Raw genomic sequence first — 24,005 nt, 5'->3', positions numbered from 1 at the left:
TCTCACACATTGCTCACACCACTACTTCTGACTGGCTCTCCATCCACACAACATGTTTGGAGCCAGTGACTGGACCACCAACTGTGACCGGATCCTCTTCTCCTGGGTGGCCACAGTGGCAGCGCATCCATGCTGCTACTCACTGTTAGAGAACAGATTGAGATCTTCCCCTCAGATAGGCTTACAAAGACCCTGCAACCCATAACCCAGCCATGTTGAGAGGTAGAAAATACTGTTTATGCTCTCTCATAACAACGTTAACCATAGACAGGAAACACTAGCTGATATGTGGGCACAGGGAAAGGCTTTGAAGGCACTTTCACACCACTGGATAAGCGCCAGCTCCATCCCTGCTGTTCTTGCGCTTGCTCTTTATTTTTCTTGTGCTTTTTTTCCCTGCTGTTCTTGTATTTGTTCTTTATTTTTGTTGTACTGTCTTTCTTTGTCTGCCTCTCTCTTTTTTATTTATAAGCCTCACGCTGTTAACAGCTAGCCATCTACCACTCCAGCTCCTGTGTATGTGTGTGTGTTTTGGAAAAGGGGGTCTGAACATCTCTGACTGCACTCCAGCATGCACTGTTATCTTTTTTCGTAGGATCAGCGATTCATTGCACATCTGGAGGGCTGGCTCCAAATGAGAGAGCTGCCTGAACTAGTAGCTGGGTTCTTAGATCTCTCTATCTGTGCCTGTCTCCTGCTATTTCACTCACTTGTTTCCTCCCTGCCTTTTACCCTCTCGCCCACACACTGGCTCACTCATCTATCTTCTAGTTAACTCCTTTCTTTACTTCATCGTCTGGCATCAAGCCTGTCCACCTGTCCTGCATCCCTCCATTTTCAGTTTGTCTTCTTTTTAAAAAAAAATCTGCCTGATGATTCCCTGTATCAGTAATCCATCTGAGGTATCTCCTTTTTCATATCTCATCTTCCTCATCCTTAAATCTTATTTTCAACATTTTTTAAACATGTGAGCTTTAGAGAAAGCACAGAAGGTCATCGCGACTTTATCCCAGTGGTGAGCATTTTTTAGTTGATCACTGTAGAGCATCTGTTTGCCAAAGTTTTACTCCCTCATCCAAATAAGTCTATTTTGCAAGGGTCTGTATATTAAAACTGAATGTTCACCCTGTCTCTTTGCTCTGCTCTGCTGACCCTACCAGTAAATGAAGTCCCCAGGCTGTCATAAACTAAACCGCTTGTAATGTGACTTGGCATCCCAAGACTTTAATGAGGAGTGAAGAGTAAATGGGACAAACACCAGTGACACATTAAGAGTGCTTAGTGTTTGGTGGGCACATTCTCAGCCTTTAAATCTTGCAAAGATTTAACTGACTGTAATGGGCCACTATCTGGCACTACCAGTTGTCAGTCCTCACAGCCATAGTATTGTGTTGCAGGGCTTTAGGGAGACTTAACATTTAACTGCTGAAAGAAGCCAAGAAACAAAGATTTTTAGGACAAAACATCATTGATGGAGGCAGTAAATATCATGCCAGGGGGTAAAAAGGAGCAAAAGCATTAAGTTTATCCAGTTTATTCATATTTTACATCTTAACCATACAAAAAGTGTCCTTGGTTGCTAGTGTCCTTGATTTCTCAGTCTATTGTCTGTAGTCTTTACAATAACTGGAATAGATTGCAAGTGTTAAAAATACTACATCCACTCTAGTATAGTATAACCCAAATCCCCCCCCCCCCCCCCAAAAAAAGTTGGAGTACTGTGTAAATTTTAAATACAAGCATGTGCCATTATTAGAAAAAAAGGTTATTATTAAAAAAGTATTAAAATAAAGGTCATTTTGAATTTGATGGCTGCAACAGGTTTCAAAAACGTTGGACTAGGGTAGCTTCCGCTTTTCCTTTAACAACAGTCTGTAAAGGTCTGGGAACTGAATAGATAATTTGCTGGACTTCTGGGTCGTATTTTTCATTTCGTGGTGCGTCAAATGTTGCCAACTGGAGAAAGATCTGGAGCACCGGCAGGCAGCCGGACTTTTTTACTATGAAACCATGCTGTTGTAGTAGATGCATATGCAGTTTAGCATTGTCTTGCTGAAATACACAAGGCCTTCCCTGAAATAGAGGTTATATGGATGGAAGCATAAGTTACTCTAAAACCTTCTAGCATTCATGTTGCCCTTCCAGATTTGCAAGGTACCAATTCTATAGGTAATAATGCACCCACATATCATCAGATTCATCCGACCACAGAGCAGTTTTGCCTCAGTCCATTTTAAATGAGCTTTGGCCCAAAGAAGACACTGGCATTGCTGGCTCATGTTCACATATGGCTTCTTCTGTGCGTGATAGAGTTTTAACCTGTGTTTGTGGATGGCACGATAAACTGTGTTCACAGAAAATGAATCTGGAAGTGTTCCTGAGCTCCTGCAGTGATTTCCATGACAGAATCACTCCTTTTTTTTATTGCCACGCGTCCTGAGGGCCTAACCAACACAGGCATCTATTATTGATTTTCAACCTTTTGCCTTGCTCCCTGAGATTTCTCATGATTCTCTAATTCTTTTGATGATACTGCATGAAATATTCATAATCTTCATAATTTTACATTGAGCAACATTATTCTGAAATTGTTACACAGTTTATCGATGCATTTTTTTGCAGATTGCATAATGAGCCCATCTTTTCTTCTGAGAAATCCTGCATTTTTGTATCCACTCACATTACGGCCCTGTTGCCAGTTAACCTAATTAGTGCAAAATGTTCCTGCAGCTGTTTCTTTTTAGTACCGATTAGTTTTCCGGTCTTTTGTTGCCCTCTCCTAACTTTTTTGGGACGTGTTGTAGCCATTAAATTCCAAAAGAGCCAATATTTTTCTTAAAATGATGCATTTTCTCAGTTTAAGCATTTAATGTTTTCAGTGTTCTGTTGTGAATAAAATATGAGATTATGAGATTTCTTAATTATTGCTTTCTATTTCATTTGCATTTTACACAGCGTTGCAACTTTACCCATCAGTCATAAAAGGCTCAGGGGGTAGTGTCATCATCCCACTGGGTGGGCAGGCAGCCAGGCGGGTGGCATGAACACCCAACACATAGATCAAGAATGAGGCGACATAGAATTTTCAAATTCATATCATATGAGCATCTAGTTCAAATATGACCAAATATCAAAGTCAAGGTCATTTCAAGTTTGTTGAAAATCCTTCAGGCTTCTTTGGTATTGATATCTTCTAACAGCTAGTTTGTTTCCTTTCAGGTGCCTTGTTCTAATGGCTCATTGCTTTATGTTCTGTGCACTCTGATCACAATCGAACCCAACTCTCATATGCAGCAAAGAGTGGTGAGCATCTGTTACAATATTTACTGTTACAGAATATTTTAAACCTTTTTGTTTCGATCTCTGGGAACTAAGTAATTATCCAACACTTAAGATTAAGAACTTTACATTTTTGGTGTAATCATTATTTTTCCTGATTTAGTTTTGCTCTCATCAGTTTGTCTTTTCATTGATTGTTCTGTATGAAAACCATGTTCCAGGTGGTTTTCAGTCCACTGTTTGTCATGAGGAGCCACCTGCCGGACTCTCTAATCGTTCATATAGAGAAGAGGAGCCTCGGACTGCGAGAAAGCCAGCTAATACGTGGACAGGGTCACCAGGAGCCCCTGCTAAACACGGAAGCTGACCTCACCCACCATCTCACTTTCCAAGCCAGGTAAAAAAAAAATGCATTGGTCCAAAAAAGGACGTAGTAGTTCAAGTAATGTCTAATACCTTTTCTATATAACACACCTCAGCTTCACAAACATGTTACATGTTACAATTTCTGCACATCTGACATCACTCCTAATGATGGTGGTAGGCTCTTGCTACGATGCAGTTTAACCTCATATTCTTGTCATTTGGTCTTAACCAAAACTATTCTCTTCCAGCAGACATTTTCAGAGGCCAATTTAGTTGTTTTAGTCCTTTTGCACTGCCTTTATTGTGCACTGCCTAGACAAAAAAAAAACCTCACCACTTGGCAAATAGGTGAGCACCTTCCAGTGGTTTTTAGGTGTAGGTTTAGCAACTTTATGTGCCTAAAAATACTGAATGACAGGGCTTTTCAGTGTATTTTTCTTTCTCATGACAGTGGCAGGATTTGTCAAGCTCAAATTGTGAAAGAGTGGTTCAGGGAGCATGAGATATAATTTTCACACATAGACTGGGAACGCACACAGAACCAACACACAGAGGAAGCCACCTTGGCAGCAGCTGACACATAGCTTCAATTCTGACATTTTAGGCGGGACCATCATTACACCTCATTTAGATAAAGCCCCAGCAAAGCAGTTTTTTTTCCAGTAGTTTGTGTGTGTAGAAATAATACTTTTTTATGTCTACGTTTGCATGAGGTAAAAAATGTATGCGCACTAGCCCTGTGTCTGTGTGTGGTCCGTGCCTGTCATTGTCTTGGTTAGAAATGTGCCAGTGTAAGTGTGACAGATGCCACTTCATCATGGGCAGAGGCTGTCACATACATCATTGCTACGCCTATTACTCGCCCCAGTTTGTCCTTATGTGTTTGCACATATTTCCCATAGCCTCTGTGTAAGAAACCAATAACTGTGCAATTTATCATTGTAGCCAAGTCCATCAAAGAAATGCTAAGAAATTCATTTGTATTTTATCTGTTTTATCTAGCATCACCACTACACCTCATTTCATGTCATATATATATGTACATGGCATGTGTTTTGGCGCATGGTGTCGCTCAGTAACAGAAGTGTTTATGTTTCAGTGTGTGTGGCCCCAAGGGAAATGGCTACCACATGCACATATTGTTTTGTTGTTGCTTCTACTATATTTGTTATCTTTCCAAATGTAATTTAAGTTGTTTTATGCAAATACAATAAGGGGGGGGGGGTGCTGGGTGGGGGTGGGGGGGTCAACCTTTTGGTAGCAAGTGGTGGTGATCTGAATAAACAGAGTAAACGTTGAGTGTAATTGACTCTCCCTGAGAGATTTTTTTTTTTTTTTTTTTTGCTGTAACTGTTGTGTTTAGATATCTGGTCACAAAGTTTGTTTTGATTTCAGCTGCCATAAAGGAACCGCAGTGGCTGTACAGTGACTGGGAATGTATTTGGCCCCTGCTGTTGAAGATAAATCCTTTTCAGTTGTACAAAAAGCAAGCTCAGAAAGAACTAAGTGTCTTGTCTTTCTAGATTGCAACCACAATGCTCCTCGTGTTTACGATCCGTCCGCTGCCTAAACCGTTTCAAACCGCACAAACTTGCATACTCTCCTCTCCTGTCCCCCGCAGCTCAATCCATCCCTCATCCCTCTCCATTCTCATAAGCCACAATTGTAAACATACACACATTTTGTACAGATGCACACAAGGCCCCCCTTCCCCCCGACCCCAAACCCCTAGGACAGATCCAGTCTGTTCGCTGGTCAACAGCTCATCTTTCCTTCCTGTAATTACGCATAGTTGTGGGCTTTAATGGACGAGGTAGAGAACAGAGCTGTGGTCTCCGCACAAGAGACACAGACAAGTCTTAACCAGAACTCTTATGTCCTGCTCTCCTCGTTCTGGCCACCACATTAGAAGATCAAGAGTTACAATCAGAAGCCTCTTCCAGTTTTCCCCCTCGGGAACTGCTCTGGATGAGAAGCTTCCCGTCAACACCTTGTCCCTCTCGTCTGTCTTCCCCCAGATCCATAAGCAATAGCCCCTGTGTTCCCTTTATAGCACAATGGGCTCTATTAATAAACTACTGCTCTGGGGTAAGGGGCTGCTTTGCTTTGGCCAAGTGGAACTGGATGCTGCCCAGATAAAGAGAAGAAGTTATTAAACTGTTGGATTTTTTTTCTGTTGTTGTTGCAAAGCCATAATTGACCAGTGTCTGGGACCTAGGTATTCAGTGGGATTATTTACTGCCATTTAGCTTTTTTTCTCTGATCCTATGAGTGTTTGTAAGACAAGACTGCATGTCATGAAGAGGAGTCCATAACAAAAGGCAGATTGAACCCGCTTCAAGGTTTCAGGGCAAAAGTGGAGTGTAGCTAGGGGTCACTTTAATTGCATCGAAAAGAACAATGGGAATAGTCAAATGTTGTCAAAGGATGTCTTGTTTTATAGTGAAATAAAGTATATTTGAATTGTTCTGGTGTAAAATAACATACTGCCAAGCCAGATTTGCTGGGAAAAAATGATTTTGTGTCACAGGCAGTGCCTTTATTTATTTACTTTTATCACACTTTCACTGAACTTGATATCTCCTAATCTTTGAGTTGTCTCTTGTGTCTTATCAAATCTAGGGTGTCTACTTTCTCGATGAACACACGTCACAGTCACACGCTGTTTGAGGAAATTGTAATGATTTTATGTTTGTGCTTTCTCTCTTTAGGGAAGATGAAGATGCTTCGCACTGCGCTGTGCCCATCTCCACCAGCCTAATCAAGCAGATACTGAATAAGACTGGAAACGAGGACAACCCAGAAAACATCTTGGCTGATTTCTATGGTCCAAAGATAAGCAATGAGCCTCCATGGCCTTATGTCATCAAAGACGCTGACAGGTACTCTTTGCATTGCACTGCCTGGCAGATTTGATGTGGGATATATGTTTGCAAGGGTACAAAGTGCTGGCAGATGGGGTTTTTTTCATTCTCTACTTAAAAACAGTTTTCTTTCTGTTCATTAAGACACCTCGTGATCTTTTTAATAAGTAGCATCAATAACTCTTTTTCATCCCTGTCATGGCTCTTTTGTGGCTAGCATTAAATTTAAAGTTTCATAATACGCAGCCCACCAGTGTGTTATTTTTCTAATGCTTAGCTTCTTACAGCATTCCTCCTCAAAGCAGAGAGTTGTGCAAGCGAGCCTTTATTGAAAGAAGCTTCTTTTTATTGCTCACTCTTTGTTCTCATAATAAAACGGTTAACTGCAAAGACAATGCAGAGCCATGCATCAGACATTAGCAGCAATACCACTGCTGTCCCCACAGACCGGAGATTAAGGCTGTCATCCTGTCACAGTCCCACTTTCTCACACAAGTGAGAGGGTCTTGCATTTGGTTATGGCTTGGCCCATCTCTGCAGAGCATGCATCGTATATACACTTGTATGTGTATGCCTGCACTTGTGTAAATGTGGCCCGTGGATGAGTTTACGTATAGTGTCAGGCAGAACACACATGGGAATATGTCTACAAATGTCATTCTGGGAATCATCTTGATAGCAGCAGTAGGAGACGCAGCCACATGCTCTCCTACAGGCTCCAAGTTACAAAGAGTCCCAGCGGATCTGCTGGACATGTGGGCCATATGTCTGCTTGTGGTTGCCTTGGTTTCCCTACACTTGATACATATGCAAACACACACACACAGATTGTTGCTATGCACATGTGTGTATACACACTTATACCATTGTGTTGCACTTACACCACTGTACACATCGCTCACCTTTAAATGTCACACACTGCGTCTGTGTGGAGGGCTGGTATCGGGTGTTAGGTTTCTCTTTGAATCGGGCCTCTCTATTTTTCCTGAGAGACAAAGTCCAAGGCCAAAGCTCACTTCCCATCATAGAAAGCGGCAGTTTGTCTAATCTGTGAAGTTGCTGCTCCAAAGGAGCATCGGGAAAAATGTTGAGGGAAAAGGGGGATGTCATTAGGATTAATAGCTCTGATTGCTGTCTTTAAACACACTCAAAACTTGGACAGAAAGCTAAAGCCACAGTTTAATTTGTATATTATTCTTTAACGCTGATAATAGTGATAGAGTTTGCTGTTTGGAAATAGTACTCGGTCTTCCTGGCACAGTCAAGAAACCAGACCAACACCAAGCAAGCTCCTTGGCAGGCAGTGTGTAAATATTGTGCCTTAAAAGGGCAAAGGAAGTTTAAAGTGGTAAATGTTTTTTTTTATTCTCTTTGTTGGGTTTTTAAAGGCAGTGGGGCACCTCCATAATAATTAAAAAAAAAAAACACCCTCTTTTTGTGGTGTACTCGAGCTGCTATGTGTACGGGTTTTGAGAGCAGCAGCCTCTCAAAATTCACACTTTTAAAACCTAATCTCCAGAATCACTGGGGTTAGACTAAAGCTGCTGAGCACATTATTTTCCATTACAGTTTTGTGATCTCTCCAGTATGATTTATGAGCGCTGCACTTTTTTGTCCCCATCCGCAAGGTCAGTGGTGCATTTAACCACACACACACTACCATAAACACCAGTAAATGGTAAAGAAAAGCTGTTCCCAGTGTTTTTGGTCCCATTTCTCTGCAGTCAGTCTTTGGGTTTGTGACAAGTTTGAGCTGACAGGTTGGTAGGTTGAGCAGAGTCCAGGCGGCCTTGTGGGAGAGAGAAGACTGGTTTGCCTTTGATGGCTTTGAACTTCAGAGTAAGTCTGAGTTTGTTTGGTTCTCTTCTGGCACTCAGCACTGTTTAGGGCTCACAAGATGATGATTACCATGAAATGAGTGCCGTGTCAGTGAATTAGTGGAAAAATGAGTCTGTCTGTCTGCCTGTTTGTCTGTCTCAACATGCCCATGTGTGATCCCAAATGTCTTGTCAACTGTTCTCTGGATCTGTTTGTATTGCATAACTTGTTTGCAGACCACTTCTGTCTGTGTATTTGTTTAGCCTGTGTGACTGCTGTCAGTACATTATTGGTCAGCACGAGGTGTGATCAAAAAGTTCTGAGAACAAGAACAAAAAAAATCAAAAGCCTTTCAAGATTTCAATTTGCCGTATCTCACGTTCGAGGTCAGTGACTCATACACCACTGGACTGTTTTCAGCAAAGCTGCTATTTTTAGATCTCTCAGTGGAACTGAGAGGAATGTCTCTCAGCACTTGAGCAGCTGCAGTGGGTGCTGGTACTCCTTCCATGTCTCAAAATGGCGATCCTGCAGCTTATCGTTCATCTGAGCTGCCACTCCGAGTCCAGATCATTTTCTCTGAACGTTCTTCCTCAGACACTTCAGTGCGCTACAGCTCTGCATCGATAGTCTCAGCCGGGGGTCGAATTCATAATACACAACCCGATCAACGCTGGGGAAAAATGACGAGCTTGCTCTCTGTATCGCTCCTCACCTCACACCTTAACCCTTCACACGAATGTTGGACCTGTTTGTTTGTTCTCTGCTCAAATTTGAGATCTATGGTGACATCACAGTCAGTGCACACAATCACTGATCATAAGCACAGTTGAAGTGGTTAGAATGAGACAACCAGGAAACTGTCTAAAAATAGCAGGAGCCTTGGAAGCTGCCCAGCATATGTCAGATTTGCCAAATTTAAACCATGTAAGGTTTCCATTTTTATGGAGTGTTTTGATAAAGTTGATCATTAAGACTGAAAGGGTGAGACATTTAATTCTTATACGGTGCAGCAGTGCTTAAAATACTTTAGTGTAAAATGATGCAAACCTTCGACTCAAGTGATCATTTTCCTCAAATCAACTTCTCCATACTGGGATTCTGCTGGAGTGATTTATCCAAGAAGTGTTCTCTTCCAACAGGTCGGTGCTCGAGCCTCTTGCACAATGGGACAGTCCTATGCAGGTGAAGCTCTCCTGCTGGAAACCTGGTCTAAACACACTCCTGGTGGAGCTGCTCCCCTGGGCCTTACTGGCCAATGATTCCCAATGGGATCTCTGGCTTTTTGAGGGAGAGACCATCGTACTGCAGATACCAGCCGGCAAGGTCATTGTACCGCCCAACTTCAAGGTAGAGTGCGACAAGATCTTTGTATGCATATGGGAGTATGTAAATGTATATGGGAGTTGTTTAAACACTCAAAGCTACAAAAGATAAAAATGGCCCAAGTCCCTAAAAATCTCCTTATATTCCACAGATTCTGTATTTAGTTGCATATTTTTCATCCTGTAGCTACCAGTTAATGTTCATCTTCCAGTCTCCAGGCCTTGATTTGTATCATAGCCTTAAAGATCAGTAAGAGTCCAAAACAAAGTGTCAAACTTTCATTTATTACCTATTTTCTTCAGCAGAAGTACATTTCCAGTAAAACTCATTCTTATTTTGAAAGACATTAATAGACGGTATTGTACTTGCCAACGTCTTTGTGACATCATGACAATAGTCATAATAATTCAGCAAATATATATTTTGACATCAGGACATGGATGTCTTTTTGTGGCATTAAAGCCATTATTATGGAACCAGCTCTTTTCTCACTTCAGTCTCGACTAATAAGCACAAAACCTGAGATCATTCACCAGAGCTGCATTACAACAATATTCCCTGCCTAAGTCTTTAACTGCGGCCAAGCTCTGTCACCGTATACTGCAGGCATGCATTCTCACTGGCTTCTGAGATCAGAAAGAACAGCCTGCAGATGGTTTTCCCCCTTTGGAACGTAACACACACACACATACGCACATTTCTCTGTCAGAAACCCAGCGCTAAGCGGGAAGGCAGTGTATCAAAGAACAAGACCTAATATGGTTCAGCACGAGGAAACAAAATAAAAAGTTGTAAATGTGTAATAGCCTGTGAAATAGAAACAAATACATCGTTGTTTCCATAGCAACCTCCTATTTATCATGGAGCGACACGTCGAGAGAAGACAGTTGCAGCTGCAACTCTCACACCGGATTGGTTTAATAGGAGAAGGCTGGTGTTTTGATCATCAGTATGCTCCAGAGCCAGATGAACAATCAGTGTGGAGCACTGAGGTTACTAGTAATGAATTCATACAGTACTTTGCGAGGACTGTATGAATTGATATACAGGAGCACTAAGTTGAGCTTTTTGGAGAGAAGTCACAGCTTCAAATTTGATAGTAAATTTTTTGATGCTTCCTTCATTCTCTGTCTCTTGTTCTCTAACCTGAACTCCTGTTCATTGCAATTCAGGAAGCATTCCAGATTGGTATCTACTGGGCCCAAACTAACACTGTCCACAAGTCTACAGCCCTGAAACTAGTTCATGACCTAACTTCTCCTCGGTGGAAGGAGGGATCAAGCTCAGAGGTGGTCACTCTGGATGAGGAGGGATATGTTGAAGCTGACATCACACTGGGAGCATTCCCTGGTAAACAGAAGGTGAGGGAAACTTCAAAGCTTTTTTAATATACAGTCGCTCACTGGGAAAGTGAAATATTTTGTTAAAACTGAAGTGAAGTTTAGGCATATTTGTCAAGAAATGTTTTTAATTTGGGGGTTTTGTCCATATATCTTAGGTTTATTTATTTTCTGCCAGTTATTGAATTACATTGTGGTTTTTTCTTTCTTTTTTCTTTTCTTTCTTTCTTTTTTTACAAAGCCATAATGTGGTTTGAATCAAAAAGTTCTGATGAATTATTAGGGAGGCAAGTGGAAAAGAATACATAATTCTTGAAGAAATAATTGTAATATATTTCCCAAATCAACAGAGCTCCTACCAGCATGAGAACTCACCGGCTAATTCGATAGATACACATGTTTAAATGCTCTTTGAAACAAATGTCTAATCAGCCAATCACATAGCAGAACTTCACTGTGCTTAGGCATGTAGACACGGTCAAGTGGATCTGCTGAAGTTGAAACCAAGCATCAGAGTCTAGAAGACAGGTCATTTAAGTGACTTAGAATTGATGCCAAGTGAACTGGTTTTTCAGAAACTGCTGATGCACTTGGATTTCCACAAACAGCCACCAGTGGGTTTACAGAGAATTATGTGAAAAAGAAAAAGCAGCCAGTGTTTAGCAATATCCTGGGAAAAAATAACAAAGTTGGAGGCAATGGTGAAATTAGAAAGGCAAAAAACATGTGCATCTCTGAACACACCTCCTTGACATTGGAAGCAGGTAAAAGACATCAACAGAAAAGCACACGCAGTGCCGCTCCATCCTGAGAACTGTAAAATAAGGCTACGTTTAAACACGTTTCCCTGTCTGATGAGTCTCAATCTCTGCATAGGGACAGAATATGGAGCGTTGACAGCATGGATCCATCCTGCCATCTATTCACCATTTGTCGTCCTCGTGACCACATGATGACTTACAGATCTCACAAGAAGCAACGTTGTTACTTTCTTTAATCATTTATCACTGACAGTTTATTGCCTGTTCTTCCCTCCGTAGCTGTGTCAGTTCTGTGTGTCATCTGTGGTGAGACATGGCATCCAGATCTTGCAGATAGAGGACAGGACAATTCTTGTCAACAACACTCCTTACACTATACACTACAGGCCCCTGCTGAGTGACCACGCACTGGCAGCTCATGACCAGGTAATTTGAATGCATGCTTTTTCCTGTCACAGGGAGGGAATGAAGGTTTCTCTGAATTCGGTTTATCATCTTTGACTTAATGAGCTGAGAATTTTGGCAAATGTTAAAATGTGAAACACAGCAATGCAGATTCAGTATATTTTTCGTATGTTTCAGACTAGACAAGGACAATTCATCATACATCACAACACCTGACCACGTCCTCAACTGTTAGCTCTTACTCTAAAACGGTGTAAATGTTTGGCCCAGAGTTTCATTTCACAATGCTACTTTCTATCCTTGTGGCATTTGTGTGTGCTTATGGTCCTGCGTCATGTCTCTCCTGTCTGCCTGCTCACGTTCCTGAAGCTTCAAACATACATTTTATTCCCCATGCACATTGCAAACGCAGTGTGTCTACCCCAGCACACATACCCTGGGATGTTGCAAGCCGTTTTCCATCAGATCATGTCCCAAACCTTCCCCCAGCCCCCTCTCTCCCTCTGCCGTTCTCACCATGTGGCAATGGCACTTCATAGGGACATTAGACAAACACCCAGAATTGGATGCAGGTTTCCTTCCTGCTTTCATCTGCTGCTTGTCCCTAAAGAGGGCAACAATGTTGTGATGTCATTTAACAAGCTTTCAGATCCCCTTATGGAAGGATGGCAAAGCTTGCCAGTTGCCACTAATTGACTGAAAAACCTTTTAAAAAAAGAGCTTAAGAAACTAAAGAGCGGGCGATGGGCTTAACAATAACACAGACCGCAAACAAGGCTAGGAATGCCTTTCTAGTTTGTCTATTCATCATGCTTAGAGCCTAATCCCTGTAGTCCTATACTACACACTGCTCACTGGCTGTTAAGCCAGCACAGCAGGGCTTCTCTGCTACCAATTTAGCTCTAAGCTCAGTGGGAGAAAGAATAGAGTAGAATAACAATGTGGTTTTACCATGTATCTTTTGTTGTAATCACTTGCATCTTCTTTGCTCTCTGGCTTTCTTTTCTTCTTGGCCTTCGTGTCCCATCTTATATCCTGTTTTCTGATCAGATGTTTGACCATTTCTCCTCTTTATTCTCATTTGCTCATGTCACCTTGCCCTCTCTTTTTGTCTCTTTTGTTTTCTATCTTCTTTCCCCCTTCATCTGTCATTTATTTATATTCTTACCATGATTTATTTTCCTTTTTCTCTCCTCTCAACTGCCTTTTTATAATATTTATATTATGTACTCTTCCCAGATCTGTGAGATACCAGAGACGGCCACGTTCACACTTCTTCCCCCTGAGAATTCATCCCAAGCCAAACTGTGCTCAGTGCCATGCTGGGACCTCCTCCAAACCAGCGTCCAGGGAATGGTGGAGTTCCCTTTGCCACTCAGACACATGCTCTTCAGCTTGTTTCCGAGGCCTGACGCCGGTGTTGGATCTGCAGCATGGAGCCTTCCCGCTCCCATCCGGCAAGACTTCCCCAGGCAGAGTTTATCTGTTCCCAGGGAACCAGACTCAGGGGGTGGCCTGAGCAGCAGGTGGGTGAAGCAGAACATTTGCGGTTTGCTGGCCGTGACAGTCCATTTAGAGCTGGGCACCGAACCCCAGCTGGCACTAGACATAAAGAGAGGAGACACTGTAGCTAGTCACACTTTGTTACACACTGATGATGAAGCAGGAGGAGAAATCCCCTCAACATTTCCACTGTCAGTTTATCAGCTGCTCTTGTGCAATTCATCCATCTGAATTTCGTGTTGTTTTCCTCTTCTTTTAATCTAGTGTAGCCCATTTAGATAGCTGGTTGGATGGCTTTCAGGGACTGAACACACAGTGATATATACACTTGGTGATAAATAGCTCATAAATGGACAATTTCGTTTTTTACGGATACACCCGTATGATATGGTGATAAAACTGGCCAGCTTTAGTTCATTTTCTTAATTTGTGCATAATTGTATGTGTAGTCAGACACACAGATATAAACACAAATACAAACATGGACACACACACACACAGTGATGATGCATTGCCTGGGTTCAGTTAGGGCTCTGCCCCTAGATGCATTTAGAGATTTGCAAATGGACATTGCAATAATGTGACGTTTGACGTGTTGACGGGTGTGTGACTGCTTATCTGTGTGTGGTTAGAAAGGGCTGGGATGTGAGCTGTCGGGAGACAGTTTATTTATAGGTTTATTCCCCTGTTATGGCCAGAGCTGAGGTGGAGGTACATCATAGATGTGATTTGTCGGTCTGTCCATTTGTCTGTCAGCAAGATTTCCTAGAAAAGGATGACTTCATGAAACTTGTATTCAGTTTTGTGCCGATCCAAACAATTTCTTCAAATTGCCCTTTTACCTTATTCGTGTTATTTTTTCGTGCAGAGCAATAGTCCTGACCTATCAGGAGCACCTTGGAGTGACATACATCACCCTTAATGAAGACCCTTGTCCCCGCATGCTAATCCACAACAAGTGTCCTATCCCACTGCTTTTAAAGGAAAATGTCAAAGGTAAGCAGGGCACCTTCTGGCTACACTGGAAACCTCTACTCTGTGTTCTAATAAGCCTTGTGGTTAAACTCACAATTTTTTTTTTCTCTCTTTTGTTTCACAGAAACTCCAAGGACTGAGGTGTACTGTCGTGCTCTGCCTGCTAACTGTTCCCTGCACCATGAACTCTATTACCACTTTTCCAGTTTCCCAGAGTGCAAGCAGAAAGAGATGCTGCCCACATTGCTGCTGAAAAACACCTCGGACCACAGCACCACCGACTGGACAGACCCCATAGATATCAACTGCCCTGGCACTCAGGTAAAAGAGTAGTAATTGAAGAAATGTACCACTTAAGTCCTCCCTCCTCCTAGTGATAGACCAATCTGAACTTTTGACCTAAACACACAGAAACACCTTTCCTAACACCACAGATGTCAGTGATAACAAAACCTCAGGAGCAGCTAGATGGAGCCAGAGTTCATTATGTTTTGCTGGTAATGAAGATTAGCCCCGTCACAGTCTTGTGACTGATGATGATGATAAAATACAAGCACCCAGGTTTTCACTTATTTTTCTTTTAAATTAGCTTCGCATTAGGAAAACAAGTTAACAATTAAGCTTGGCTTGTGTGGCTGATCCATTACAAATGAAAATCAGGTTTTAGAGGTATGTCGGAACCTTCTTCACGCAACATTAGTTTTTCGTTTTGTGCGTGTTCTGGGGTTAAATGAATTTTCAGTCTGGTCTGGGGTAGTAAAGTAGGGTTAGCAAAGTGTTAAGGAGCAGTATGTGTAATGTTTACTGTTGTGTCTAGGCAGCTGTGGGTTGGCGGGGGTAGGGTGGTTGAGGCTCTGTATCTCTGGTTACTGTGAAGTCTGAATTTGACCTGTGTGGTAGGGGTGAGAAGTCAAAGGCTAGACTTGTTATGACTGCTTAGCCAAGCGTTCAGCAGTGATCTGCTTCCTTTCTTCACATGACTGTGTGATGACTCTGAACCTGGAGTGGCATAGGTTAAAGTCAGACACGTGTAACTTCTGAAACATACACACACACACACACTGACCTGAGCTAGAACTGTGTAAAAGTTCTTCTTCAAAGTATCATGTGACGAATAATGTCTAGTCATTAGTTTTCTGCTGCTGTTCAGGTGGTGTTCCTGCCAGGCTTTGGCTGTCTCTACATAGACGTGACCTATGAGAAAGGCACCCTGGTTCTGTCTCTGGCACCAGAGGGCAGCGTGGACACTGTAATCAACCAACACAGCAGGTATGCGTGCACAGGCAGTGGTTTTATTGTTGTCGATTTATGTTCCCTACATAATTGAGCCACGAGAAATCAAGCATGCATGTTGTTGTTCCTAACCTCAAGCTATCTACCCCTGTGCCTATTACTGTGTTCACTTCCATTTGCTTTATGATTACTGTTAACAGCTATGTTTTCATGCAGTACTCAAAACATGAAGAAACAGGCATCATTTTCACCACAGGAGGGCAATAAAACCTTCTAGTGTTGTCATGAGCGTAGTTAGTTGTACAGTAGAACATAGTATTACAGCTTTATTCCATTACATCAACACATGCAAGCTGCTTTGTCATTTTGGCAAAACAGGATATTAATATAATCACATGTTAGGTAAATGTAAACAAATTACCTCAGACAATGATCTTTGTTAAAGTGCTCTGGTAGATGGTCCCTTATTATCCTTTACAAATAATCACAGCCTGGAAAGGTTTCCTGACTGTACCGAAGAAATGACAAATAATTTTATGGTTACTTTAACTGTTGCTATATTTTCATTTGTAAATACCATTTATTTTTAATAGTTTCTGTTCTTCCCACTGTAGATCTTTTTGGTTAATATTTCTGTTTTGTTTTCAGGTCTTCCACGCTGTCTGTTTGCATCCTCCTGAGTGAGGCCAGCATGGTGCTAAGTGATGATATCACCAGTCCCACCAGTTCGGTGGAGCTCCTGAGACTCACATTAACCAAGCTACTCCTAAGCCTGGCTCCCACGCCTATCTCCCTGCCCCCGGAGCTAGCCGTTGACCCCTCTGTGGGTACAGCAGCCATCCCAGCTCTGCTGTGTGACTCATCTCTCATCGAGGTGTGGTGCTCCAGTCTGCAATTGGACAACCAGTTGTATAACCGGGCAAGTTTCCACTTCCCTGTGCTGCTGTGCCAAGATCAGAGAGGGGGAGTTGAACCTGGGAGTCTGTGGAGCCGTGATGCCAACCCCACTGAGTCCCTTGAAGCAATGAATGAGTTCAAACGCTCCTGTTTTCTGCAGATGAGGCTGACGCTGGCTGGGGACAGATGCACGGTGGAGGAGGTTCGATTAGTTCCCATCTCTTGATGTGCATTTTTGTTTGCTAACCGCACTCTCCCTTCCAACACATTGTCATAACTTACCTGACGTATGATTTCATTTTTACTGGAGGCAAAAAAAAAATCATGCTTAAAAGCATTTCAGCAGCTGTCACAGTGTGTAAGAGATCAGCATAATCTATGTCCAAATGACTTTACTTTCTCTCAAACAATTGTGAAGAAGCCATTCTCAGAATAGGTTCTTTTTCTTCAGATCTCCTTCCAGCTCCAGCCTGCCAGAGTCTACCTCGAAGACACTTTTGTTTACTACATCAAGACTTTGTTCCACACCTACATCCCCACCCATGCTTTTGCCTCTGCAGAGACCCGGTGCAGCAAAGAACTTGGAGCAACCTCCACTCTCCCTGAGCAGGTGCGATATTCATGACACGATCGTTTTATTTCTGCTTTTAGTTGCTACATTCTGACAATCTTTATAACTACAATGGAACCTTATGTTACTGACAGGAAGCAGCATCCAACCTCATAATGATATGTGGAATATGTCTGAGAATTATTTCTTTTGATAACTGTGATGTGTGATCCAGGTTCTCCAGTCAGCACAGGCATTGGTCCACCCCGTGCAGCTGCATAAGCTGACCATCCAACCTGTCAACCTGCTAGTTAGTATCCATGCCTCTCTGAAGCTGTACATTGCTTCAGACCACACTCCTCTGTCCTTCTCCCTCTTTGAGAGAGGGCCATTCTGCACTACAGCCAGACAGCTCGTCCATGCTCTGGCCATGCACTATGCTGCGGGAGCCCTCTTCCGAGCAGGTAGGTAGCAGACAGGACTAAATTATAAAGCTTCTCTTACCCTCAAACACCTGTATTCGCACTAGATGATGCACTTTTTTCCTACATTCTCTTTATGATGGGCTTGGTGTCACAATTTGTGGTGTCAGTTGCCAAATGAAATGTGAATTCAGCATGAAGTATGAAAATTCTGCCATTTCTTCTCAGCACAGCTACAGTTGATCTTTCAAATGATACACCCCGGTGCTGCTGGAAAACTGTTGAGCTCCAGGAAGCAAAACCTGAATCACCAGTGGCCTGAGAACGACTTATGTTCTGTCATTGTCATTATTCAGTGGTGTATCATAAGTTTTGACCAATAACTCACGGTTCACACCCAGTTTGTTGGCAGTATGTTTTGGTTAATCCTTTAGCGGTCACCGTGTCTAAGGCTGACTTATCAGGCCCTGTAAGAGCTCCATACCTCTCTCCTGTGCTGTCCTCCTGTCTAGTCAAAGCCTCCACACATGGTCTGATTTAAGCCAGTCATTTCCACATCAGAAATCACCATTCTGGCCAGACGCTTCCTTCCCGCTGTCTCTCGTTAGAACCTTCATTTCTGCTCGTATTTCAACACGTCACCCTACCGCCTTCTCCTCTTCCTGAGTCATCATAAAGACCCGGGCTCCAGGAAACATTGCATTCTGGGACTGATTAACATGAGGATGTGCAGCGCTATGATCAGACATGCGCCCACATGTGTAAATCCGTGCACATACAAAGCCTTATGGACAATAGACACACTATCTTTGCATACACTCTAGCACGTGTGTGTTTAAAGGCATGACTCAGGCCTGTAAACATCAGCTCCTGTCAGGACTTTATGCTTTACCAAAACCACAACTGGGAAACCATATAAAGCCGAATCAACCACGAGGCCCCACTAGAGTAGGTTTCCTACCATTAGAGTCCATCATTCAAGTGCAAATTGACAGAGAATAAGAGCCGAGCGGGGCCCAGCGTCCTGAGAAATGACTATTTGATTTTTCTGATGGAGTTGTCAGTGCATAAATATCAATGAGCCGTGCCATCTGAAGGGGACTCTATGGTTTAATGAGAGAGGTGAGATAGTAGGAGGCTGTAAATCCTGTGCTGTGTCACACGTGTGATTTCATGCAAGAGTTTGCGTGCATGCGTGTGTCTCTGTGTGTGTATTACTGAGATAAGAACTCTTCAAAATCTAATCATGATGTGAAATAGTTTGTAAGTTACTCTGTGACTTGTTGTGATTGAGAGAGCCTCCCACTCCAAATTGCTTTTGGCAAACACAGGACACTTTATCCACAGAGCACGTGTGAAGAATGTTCCTCCTAAGAGCGAGTGTCTAAAATGTTTTTAATATCTGTTGAATACAAAACTTCTTTTAATTGTATCGTACATGAAAATATAAAATATGTTCATTCTGAGTAATGAGACTCACTCCAAAAATAACACAGTTAAAGTTTAGTTTATTTAAGCGTTTTCTTTCAGTCCAGGCTTTTCTGGATGAAGGTGGTTTGTGACTGTTTGCTAAAATGTTTCATAGCCTCGAGGAAGTGGAGTTTTTGGGACTTCTCAGGATGCAGTGCAAAGAGTATGACCCATGAGAATATGGATAAATATCCTGTTTTAGTTCAGATCGTCACACATAGGATGCAGTACTGTAGTGTTGCTCTACACAAATGTAACCATGCAGCACACTGTGTCTATCTCAGGCTGGGTTGTGGGGTCTCTGGAGATCCTGGGCAGTCCTGCCAGCTTGGTGCGGAGCATCGGTAACGGCGTATCCGACTTTTTCCGCCTCCCATATGAGGGTTTGACACGTGGGCCTGGAGCCTTTGTCAGTGGAGTGTCCAGAGGGACCACCTCCTTCGTCAAACATATTTCGAAAGGTAACATAAATGCTCAGTCTTTGTTCTATTTCTTTATTTTATTTGTGGAGTCAAGGATGGAAGAGTTTTCATGTGAGTCTCACACAAGACTTACAACATAACAAATATAGACTATAGAGCATCAGATTAAGTTATCTCATGGAGTTATGGCATTTCTCCCGTGTGATAAATGAAATGACTTAAATAACATTTACAAACACAAGTTACACAAAATGATGTGTTTCACTTTTGTTTTGTGGCAGACATGGTTAAAAGCACAAGTCAACATTTAGTGTCCACCTCAACATTAAGCTGGGCATACACTGCGATTTTTTTCAGTCGCGTTATTCAGCTTCCGCTCAAACTGCACGATTGACTCGCAGAGGGTAGAAGTTTGTCGGTCACGATCAAGGTCTCACACTATACGGCCCGATGCTCTGATGCGACCTGAGTGCTCACACTGTGCGTCCATAAAATTAAGGTTATAACGGAAATTCTGTCGCTCGCTCTCCCTCTCTGTCTTTGACTCACACAGACACACCACCACCATCAACTTTGCTAATGAAAAACATTGATCAGTCAGCTGTGATTGAGCAGCAATGTAGATCCAACTATTTTCACGGTTGTTGTGGTCGTGATAATTTTGTGAGGCCACATCGAAACGGCTCGGATGAGCTTTCCAAAGTTCTACAAGTGCCTCCATCGCTTGTGTTCAGCTCATACGCTGCACTGCCGTGCTACTCCATCTTTTTCACCATTTATGTGTTTGCACGTGCGCAGTGTGAGCGGCTGCGGTGACACCCTCACGACGGTCGTGAGGATTTCAAACCTGTTTGAAATCCTCCCGACCAAGCGATTGACGATCGGGAGCTGGTCGTGAGGTGTTAATCGCTTCTTGTTACCCCACGTGTACTACACGATCCACGACGCACGATAAAGGCCAAAATCGAGCCGATCACCAAAACGGTTGCACGACTCAAATCGTCTCAAAATGGGCCAAAAATCGCACAGTGTAAGCCCAGCTTTAGTCAGTCTTCTCAGCAGATCAGTGTGAAAGGCACTTTTGGAAATCATGTGCTCATTTGAAGTTTTTAAATCTGTGATTTAATTCATAAAAGTACTTCTACCTTGCCACTAGAGACACTGAGAAAACATTTCTGTTTAGGCACCCTAACCTCCATCACCAACTTAGCCACAAGCCTGGCAAGGAACATGGACCGTCTGTCTCTGGATGAGGAGCACTACACCAGACAGGAGGAGTGGAGACGGCAGCTGCCAGAGAGCCTCGGGGACGGACTGAGACAGGGACTGTCACGACTCGGCATTAGCTTGTTAGGTATATGAGAAGGAACACCAAACTTCAAACAAGTCAGTTAGCTGTCTTATTAAGTAATAAATGAACCCCCAAAACATAGTTATGTTTGAAATGAGCAATATATGTGTGTGTACAATCCATTCTCTTCCGCTTATCCTTGTCAGGTTGGGGGGATCTATCCCAGCTGTCTGAGGCAGGGTTTAATTGGCAAACATAACCCGAGTAAATACAAAATTTAGTTTTTAAATGTTGATTTCATTTATTAGGTGAAAAGGCCTCTGAGCCTACCCAGAACAGCATCTAAAGAACTGCAGGCCTCACTTGCCTCAGTTAAGGTCAGAGTTCATTATTAAACAATAAGAAATAGACTGGACAAAAACGGCATCTGTGGGAGATGCACACATTACATCTCAGACACCAACAGTCAAGCATGGTAGCGTAGAGTAATGGTCTGGGGCTGCTTTGCTGCTTCAGGACCTGGAGTGTCCTAGTCGAAGTGTGGACTGTTTATGCTCAGAAACCCTCCAATGTGTCTGAATTAAAAATTTTCAAAGAAGAGTGAACCAGATTACAGCAATATGAAAGACTCATTGCCAGTTATCACAAATGCTCGATTGCGGTTCTTTCTGCTACAACCACGTATTGGATTTAGGAAGCAATTAGTTTTTCACATAAGGTCAGGTAGGTTTGGATTGCTTCTTTCTCCTTAATATTTACTCTGGTTATCTTTGTCAAATATTAACATTTGTTTGATCTGAAACATTTTAGTGTGACAAAAAGATTTTATGGGAAAAAAGAAATCAAAAAGGGAGCCAAATACTTTCTTCTCACCACTGTTCATATGCATAACACATTCTGCCTACGCACATTTCATCTGCTGCACACTGGCACATTCTCAAAGAGGTGCTCACACTGTGGTGAGAGCTGTGACACAGAGTGGTGGAGACAGCACAGTAGGGACACAATAAACACTCAGAGGGCAATAAAACTCAAGTCTGTCTCAAATCAGACTCATATATGTATTATATACTGACTGGAACCAAACAGCTGCCCACATGTCTGCATCACAGTGGATGCACTGTAAATCTATCACAGTGGATGATCTATAGGTTAAAAGCATGTCTGAATACCTGTGTCATTTCTATTTACTGGTTTAATACCAATTTATCAATAATCTAGAGAGGTGTTTTGAAGTCACTGAGCGTTTTGTATTTTGTTAAAGTTTTCTTTTGGTGAGTTTAAGAAAGAGACCTTTTCCTTTTCTCTGTCAGGAGCAATAGCCGGCATCGTGGACCAGCCCATGCAGAACTTCCAAAGGAACTGGGAGATGCAGAGCTCAGCTGGTAGCAAAGCCAAAGGGGTGATTTCTGGAGTGGGGAAAGGCATCGTGGGGGTTTTTACCAAGCCCATTGGAGGAGCAGCAGAACTGGTTTCCCAGACTGGATATGGTAACTTCAGCACGGTCAAAGATAACAGCATTCGTAATAAATTCATGAATGTTTCCTTATTTTGTTTCTGAAGACCAGCCAATGATTTAAGAACTTTTTGGACAGAAAAAAGTTGATAGCTTTATTTACAAATGGATTTGTCAGCCCATCATGTCCTGCAGTGAGCTCTTTGATCTATTGAGATATAACTAGCACAAACTGTGTGTTAAGTCTTTCTTCCAAGGAGCTCTCAGCAACAATGAACACATGTGTGGATTAGAGTTAGTTTGTCAGAGCATGGTCGATCTCGCTCCTCTCAGCTTCAGGCAGGAGCTAAGGGTTAATAAGCCAGGAACCAGAAGAGAGCAGCTGAAACACACACAGTGCAGGCCTGCCTACATATGCTACTACTTCTACATACAGCCAGTTTAATCCTGTGGAGTTAATGTTTGGTTTTTTGGTTTGTTTGTTTTTTTATATTGGAGATAGAAGATTGAGGTGCGTGCTGGCAGTTTTTGGCTACAGCACATAAACTGCCAATAAGATGAGGAGCTCCATAAAAGAGCGCTACCTCCCCAGGGCCTGGCTCTGATCTACCTGAAACCTCTGAGCTCCGCAGACACAAACTTAATCATCAGCAGAAAGACACACACACACTAGCATACCCACTAGCACTCGCTCCAACAATATATTCAGTAAAAAAAAATCCAATCATCTGGTTACACATGCAGATCAAGTTCACTGATTTGTGCTCTGTTATGAATCACATGTATCCACAAACACCCACTCAGAGCTGCGCAGCATTGCCGAGTACCACTGCAGTGACATCATTAATGGAGCTCATTGGATTCTTTATTGCTTTGTTTTAACTACTTGATGACTTCACTGGCTCGCTGCTGCCATCGCTCTGCTGACAGCTAGAGAGGGTTGAAAGAAACTGACCACACGCACTGGGGTTATGAACTCACACTGGCATAAATACGCACACACACACGCACGCAAAATCATCCTAATCAGTGTTTGTTTTTAACAGTATATGAAACACAGACGCTGAGCATGTGTATAATCCACAGTTTTGTCAAATCTCAGCTGTCAACTGTCCTGATTTCTGCAGGGATCCTTCATGGAGCAGGACTGTGGCAGCTTCCCAAACAGCTCTACCTGCCTACAGAAGAAAAGTCTGCTCTAGCCCCAAACAGCCATCTTAAATATGTCTGGTATGACCTGCAGCCGCTCTTTATTCCCGCCAACTCCTCCTTTACCTTTGCCCAGCTCTTCTTCAAAAGTGGGACATGTGTTCTCGCCTCTGCTTCTTTGCTTTTGTTGGATTCTCACCAGGATCTGCTGTTCTTTTCCTCCCCATTACCTCTCATCATTTTGCTGTTTTGTTTAAAAAAAGAAAGAAAAAAAAAAACCTTGGAGAGTTCATTACCTACCCCCCCACCCACCCGCCTCCAAACAAGCCTGCAAAGATGTTTGACCTTGATCCCACACATGGTAGCCAGCTTGCCCTCCCTTGTTTTCATCGAGCCATGTTAAAAGGTTTTTATAAGCACTCTGCCAAAGCCGCCAGCTAGAAATTGTTCTTGTTGTTTAACTCTGAGTCTATCCAGA

At 42.6% G+C, this 24,005-nt stretch overlaps 1 protein-coding gene across 4 annotated transcripts in view; it reads left to right on the top strand.

The window, feature by feature from the left end:
• vps13b (vacuolar protein sorting 13 homolog B) overlaps positions 1-24,005 on the top strand; it is a 298,568-nt gene that overhangs the window by 272,035 nt on the left and 2,528 nt on the right. For all 4 annotated transcript variants that reach the window (XM_084942710.1, XM_084942712.1, XM_084942711.1 and 1 more), the window contains 17 exons: positions 3,220-3,303; positions 3,501-3,676; positions 6,357-6,527; positions 9,470-9,677; positions 10,826-11,014; positions 12,034-12,180; positions 13,399-13,685; positions 14,531-14,658; positions 14,762-14,958; positions 15,788-15,906; positions 16,519-16,969; positions 17,219-17,377; positions 17,553-17,781; positions 19,494-19,670; positions 20,815-20,985; positions 22,236-22,412; positions 23,506-23,608. In XM_084942710.1, the coding sequence (XP_084798836.1) occupies positions 3,220-3,303; positions 3,501-3,676; positions 6,357-6,527; positions 9,470-9,677; positions 10,826-11,014; positions 12,034-12,180; positions 13,399-13,685; positions 14,531-14,658; positions 14,762-14,958; positions 15,788-15,906; positions 16,519-16,969; positions 17,219-17,377; positions 17,553-17,781; positions 19,494-19,670; positions 20,815-20,985; positions 22,236-22,412; positions 23,506-23,608 (3,173 nt within the window). The remainder of the gene's footprint in view (positions 1-3,219; positions 3,304-3,500; positions 3,677-6,356; positions 6,528-9,469; positions 9,678-10,825; positions 11,015-12,033; positions 12,181-13,398; positions 13,686-14,530; positions 14,659-14,761; positions 14,959-15,787; positions 15,907-16,518; positions 16,970-17,218; positions 17,378-17,552; positions 17,782-19,493; positions 19,671-20,814; positions 20,986-22,235; positions 22,413-23,505; positions 23,609-24,005) is intronic.

Source organism: Perissodus microlepis, chromosome 11 (assembly GCF_051167445.1).
Source record: "Perissodus microlepis isolate ML-2025 ecotype Zambia chromosome 11, ASM5116744v1, whole genome shotgun sequence".
NCBI lineage: Eukaryota > Metazoa > Chordata > Actinopteri > Cichliformes > Cichlidae > Perissodus > Perissodus microlepis.
Note: the sequence above shows the minus strand (reverse complement) of the source record. Positions and strands in the feature narration are given on the sequence as shown.